At 40.9% G+C, this 6,010-nt stretch overlaps 1 protein-coding gene across 1 annotated transcript; it reads right to left on the reverse strand.

Moving 5' to 3' along the window:
• Positions 1 to 3,563: 3,563 nt before the first annotated feature.
• On the reverse strand, positions 3,564 to 4,460 carry LOC148115916 (vomeronasal type-2 receptor 26-like). The gene has a single exon (XM_087885115.1). The coding sequence runs from the start codon at positions 4,402 to 4,404 to the stop codon at positions 3,580 to 3,582; it is 825 nt and encodes a 274-aa protein (XP_087741241.1). The 5' UTR covers positions 4,405 to 4,460; the 3' UTR covers positions 3,564 to 3,579.
• Positions 4,461 to 6,010: the final 1,550 nt, after the last annotated feature.

Below are 6,010 nucleotides of genomic sequence, written 5' to 3' on the forward strand. Positions count from 1 at the left end.
TGACAAGGAAGTTATCAGTACCCTTGAACCCTGCCTAATATTAAAAGTTGGGCCTGTTTGTAATTTTCTTTTCTGTTAGGTCTCTATATGTGAATCCTGATTGGAGCTGATTTTAACATTGCTTGTGACTGAAGTGAAATTTTATTCCCCATCTTTTCTAGAAATACCAATTTTGAGATGAGAGCAGAAAAATGACAACCTATGGGGTGTACCATTTGCTTAAAGGGGAAAAAAAGTTATAGAGTGGATTGGACTTCTTTATTTTTTCCTTGATACTCTCGTATTGATAAACTGAAGTTATTTATTTTACTAAATATAGACAGGGCTGTGAGTCTACAGCTGTGATGGTAACAATTCCCAAGTGTGGTTCATGGTGCAATCTGATTGCATGTTACATCCTCCCAGAAACTTTTTAAGGGGATCTTCTTCTTTTTTGTTGTGGGTAGTTTGGCCTACCCATCTCTGAGACACTGTGTTAATTCCCCACCCCCAAAGATGGCCAAGTGCTTAGTAGGTTTGGTTGGGAGTCCTTGTGTTCCTGATGTCTCTGTGTTATATTTTCTCTTGGGATTACATTTTTTATATGGAGTGGGACATTGATATGTACACCTTGGTCTATAAGAGCTACTGGGTGAATGAGAGAGGAAGCTGGCAGGATAGATAGAACCATCCTGGTTATGACAGGTAGAATGTGGCTCATACTTTATGACATCTGATCTGCTACTCAAAGGCTGTCCCATTGTATGGCCCTTGGCTTCTACTTACAGTGCCTAGTTACCAGTTCCTTGGTGGCTCCAAGATCGGACTGTTATTTTGAATGCCGGATTGATGCCTAACAAGGTTGCTTTTACTGGATCTTCTGATCCAGGTAAGGCCTCAGTTGCTGGGCAGGTCGATTTGTCCTTGGATCACACTTCAGTTTTTTGCTAATGCTGGAGTGTACTTTGATTTACAGAGAAACTCCAATAAATGAAACACCTGAAGACTGTCTGGAGACTATTGGAGGAAAGCTCTAGGGGAATCTGATCAAACACATGTAAGAGCCCACATTAGATGTCCCACTGTAAGGCCATTGGCTCCGTCTGTTATTTTGAATGACAGTTGATGCCTAACATGGATGCTTTCAATCTGGATCAGAAGAGATCCAGATAAGGCTTCAGTTGCTGCCTAGATTGGGCAGGGTGGCAATTAATCCGATTCTGCTTTTGGGTAATTGCACCTTGATTAGAGAATGGATCGTGACCATTTCCTTGAAGTATACTTTAAGAAAATAAACCCAAAGATATATTTTCTAAGAAAAACTCATTTATTTGTTATAAAGAAAATAAAACATCTTACTAGCTAATTAATTACATCTTGGCAAAGCTTTCCCGGCCACCTCTTCTGGCTGGAGAACAAAGAAAGATAGAAGAAAGTGAAAGAATGTGGACATGCGCAGTTAGCTTACTGATAAGAATTTGGCAAGCTACGGTAAGTCTGAAAGTTCAAAAATAAAAGCTCATCTGGTAAATACAAAAGCACAGTGACAGTCCTTGGATCTCCTTTCCGTCCTGTACTAATGCTGTGGTGCACTTTGATATACAGAGAAGCTCCCAAAAATGAAACACCTTAAGGGTGTGTAGAGAACTTTGGAGGAAACTCTAAGGGAATCTGATCAAACACATGTAAGAGCCCACATTAGAGATTATCTCATGTGATAATGGCAGTGAGACAGCAATTTCCTCTCTCCTTGTGCCTTCTTATAGTCATGCAGTAGCCATATTTAAGGTGACCTGGTCTTTATTGGTTAGGGAGAACCCATCAGAACATCTGCTGGGTCAGGTGAGAGGATTATTCAGACCAAGTGAAGGATAAAATTGCTTAGATTTGCCCTGATCTGGGCAGGAAAGGTCAAGGTGCCCTGGGGCAAATTCTGGTGGTGTGAACTAGGAGGAGTATGAGCCAGTCACTAGTAAGGAAGTGAACACATTTCCCTGAAAGATCCACAAGGCCCCCACAGTGCTTAAGGGTTTTGAACACTTCACTCCTCACCTAGGAGATTGAGAAGATGAGTGATGACCTTCCCTGGATTGTGTGGATTTCTATTAGGTTCCTACCCTGGACTCTGTTAACCTTCCAATCTTCTTCATAGTCTCTTACTATTCCTCCAGTTTGACCTCAAAGTTTATTAATATAATTTCTCTCAGCTTGTCCTCAGTGCTCCTCATCTAACCATTTAGCTCTTTCCCAAATTCAAGTGGGTAGAAAGAGCAAAATGTTTAAAACCCTTTTTTTTAAAAAAACAGCATTCTCTCTCAAGGAACCTTGTCCATTTCCTTCAGAGTTGCCAGCTCTGTTATCTGTGAAGAAAAGTAGTCTTAGATATAAGAAATATTTGCATTTTCAGATTCAGGGGTTGCTATGGAGATGTTATGATGAAACTTACCACAAGTCACTAGGAGCTGCAAGGTCACATTCCTTATGTCTCCATTTGCCTACGAAACAGTCCAATTCATCTGGAAGCTGATTTTACTAACACTATTGTGATTAAAAATAAGACTTGGTGTACCCTGTTTTCCCCAAAATAAGACATCCCCTGATAATAAGCCCAATCAGGCTTTTGAATGCATGCGCTAAAATAAGTCTCCCCCCCGAAAATAAGCCCTCCCTGAAAATATTTAAATGCAGAGCTGGAAATCAGGTAAAACAACAAGAGGAGCCCCATCTTTCTCCATGTGCCCCAAAATAATAAGATCACCCCAAAAATAAGGCCAAGCGCTTATTTTGGGGTTCAAAAAATATAAGATAGGGTCTTATTTTTGGGGAAACATGGTATTGTTATTAGATTCTTTAGGAATATAGAGAAAAATAAATAGGAGTAGATTTCGGAGTAAGAGGAATATCTCATCCCCATGTGCATCTTGCTTCCTTCCTTCCCATCTTTGTCAATTTTGAACCAGTTTTAGAGGTACTATTTATTGTTTCAATCATTCTTCTTCTATTTTATTGTAAACTGCCTAAAGTCATCTCTAGCCAAGACGGGCAGCATGTCAACCCTGAAGTTGGCTGAACTGTGGCCATTTTCCTTTCTGTATTTTCTCTAGGGTGCTTCTTTTCTCATTGCTTCAGAGCTGACACAGCCTCGAGTAAAAGGGCCAGGGAAAGGTATGTGGGGATAGCTGGAGTATTGTAGCCAAAATAAAATTCCTTCCCATGGGAATCAAAGACTTTGGGGCAGGAGTTTGAAAGGTGGAAACTGAGGTCACCTAGCAACTGGACTGTATGCTGATTGGGCTATGTGACTGGAGACTCTGGGAGGAGCTGACAAAAGTTTTGCTTTTAATTGGGTGAAAAACCAGTGGGAACTTAGAGCCTGTTTTTCACCAGGAACGTGCCAATTAGGTATGTCCCAATAAAATGTTCTTTGAGGAAATTTCCTGCCTTGGAGTTCTTATTGAATGGGATGTATTACTTGGAATCCTGACACAGCATTTAGGTTTAATAAATAAATAAACAAACAAATATCAAATGATTAGAAATCAAGCCCACTACATGACATTTCTGAAAAATAATAAGATTTGTAAAAGTCATTTTTTAATTTTATTTTGACATCAGATATTCTTTGTTATTCAGATCTGGCCTAAAAATAATAATGTAGCACTTGGGGATGAAGATGAAGCTCAGCAAGCCAGCACTAGAGGCCAAGATGGAAAAGATCTGAACAGCCACCATGTATTTCCCCTTGGTGCTCAGGTAGGCTGGCACAAAGGACATCCAGACACTACAGAAAACCAGCATGCTGAAGGAGATCAGCTTAGCTTCATTGAAGGCCCCTGGGAGATTCCTGGCCAGGAAAGCCACTGTGAAGCAGACAGCAGACAGGAAGCCCATGTATCCTAGGGCAACATAAAACATGGAGACAGAACCTTCATTGCATTGTAGGATGATCTCTCTAGGTTGGGAGTGCATGTCAGAATCAGGGAATGGAGGAAAAGTTCCCAACCAGATGCTGCAGATAACAACTTGGAGGCCAGAACAAGAAAGGACAATGGAGTTGGCCAAGCTCTTCCCCAGCCATCTCTGCACTTTATTCCCTGGTTTTGTGGCCAAGAAGGCTAACACCACCGTGATTGTTTTGGCCAAGATTGAAGAAATGGCAATTGAGTAGACAATGCTGAAGGCTGTTTGTCGGAGGAGGCAGGTTACTCTCCTTGGCTGGCCAATGAATAGGAAGGATGTCAAGATGGAAAGAAGGAGGGAGACCAGGAGAATGTAAGAGAGGTCCTGGTTGTTAGCTTTGACAATTGGTGTTTCCATGAATTTAATGAAGATCCACAAGCCAAAGCCTGAGGTTAAAGAGAGGAACAAGACAATGGAAGTCAGGATGATCCCCAGATTTTCCTGATAAGAAAGGTAGGTTTTCATTTTGGGAATACAGTGAACTCGATTGGTGTTTGGATGTTGATCTTCTGGACATTGGATACATTTGTCTGCATCTGAAAAAGAGCAAGAATAGGATCCCCCTTTAACATGTCCTTTCATAAAATACATTGTTTTGGTACAGTTGTTTTTGGTGTGAATGACTGTGTGTAGATTAATTCAATATTTTTCTTCATTTTCTTCCAGCTTAATAGCTGTTCTTGCTTAATAGAGCAAGAATAGGATCTCCCTTTAACATGTAATTTAATAAAATGGATTGTTTGGGAAATACCATTGTTGCTGCAAATGATTTTGTGTTGATGAAGTCAATATGTTCTTCATTTCCCTCCAGCGAGAACCTCTTAATATTAGTTTTCTTTCTTTTTCTTTTCTTTTTTAATGGCACTATTTCATCAATGAACTTGTTGAGAGAGAAGGAGGGAGGAAGAAAGGATTCAAGAAAGAAAGGCAGTTCCACTATTTTACCTTTCCACTTTTGAACCTCTTGAAAATTGGACCCCAACATTTTGTCAATGCTTTAAGGCACTAATGAGAACCAGCCTACAATGAAATGAAGTACATGTGAATGACCACTTATCATAGCCTATGCCAGCTGCAGTGGATAAACTCTAGTTTTGCCATGGAGAAAGAAATGTTGGGTGGAAATGAAGATGAGTTGAATATGGAGTGAGTACATCACAATGCATTTATAAAGAACAAGAGGACTATCTTCACATAAGGTCAAAAAGGAAGTTTGGCTCAACCCCAACTCATGATTCTCCTCTCCTCTCCTCTCCTCTCCTCTCCTCTCCTCTCCTCTCCTCTCCTCTCCTCTCCTCTCCTCTCCTCCCTCCCTCCCCTCCCTTCCCCTCCCCTCCCCTCTCCTCTCCTCTCCTCTCCTCTCTCCTCATCATCATGGGCAAGAACTCAGACAATAATTTTAAAGAAGAGCCTCCAGCAGAACCTGTGGAATGTCAGTCAGAAGAGACACAAACTCAAGAATCACCTGAAGCTGACCAAAAAAGACACTACTTGAACGGAGCAGTCAAAGGATTATTACATAAGGCTGCCTAAGCCCAAGTAATATGAAGAGACACTCCATGGGACTAATTATAATTAGCATTCTTTTCCTTTAGCAATTATTTCCTGGAAACTGGGAACTCTCACTAATCAGAGCAATGAAGTAAGTAGTGATGTGAAACAGGGAAGATGTGTTGTAAAAGATAAAGAGCAAGAGATGTCATCTCTCTCACAATACTCAGACTTATCCTGTATCTTTGTCCATGATCCGTATCCCTGTTTGCTTGACTTATATACCAGATTAACCTACAAGATAATTTCTTATAATTCACTATGACATAAATGTATATCTTGATCAAGACTCAAAGAGGTGGGACCCATAATGGCCAAGCCTTTCAAAATGCACATTCATGTAAAATCTCAGGATTTATGGTCCTCCCCAAAGTCTGCCCCTTTCTCCTGCTGTCACCCACCTTCTATGGTGGAGATGGATCCTTCTGCACAAGGACGACAATTGTAGCAGCAGATGGGCTTCCCTTCCTGAGCCACCTTCATGAATCCAGGAGGACAGCTTTCCACACACCTGGAAAGG

Source organism: Pantherophis guttatus, chromosome 2, assembly GCF_059756535.1.
Source record: "Pantherophis guttatus breed Tessera chromosome 2, ASM5975653v1, whole genome shotgun sequence".
NCBI classification, from domain to species: Eukaryota; Metazoa; Chordata; class Lepidosauria; order Squamata; family Colubridae; genus Pantherophis; species Pantherophis guttatus.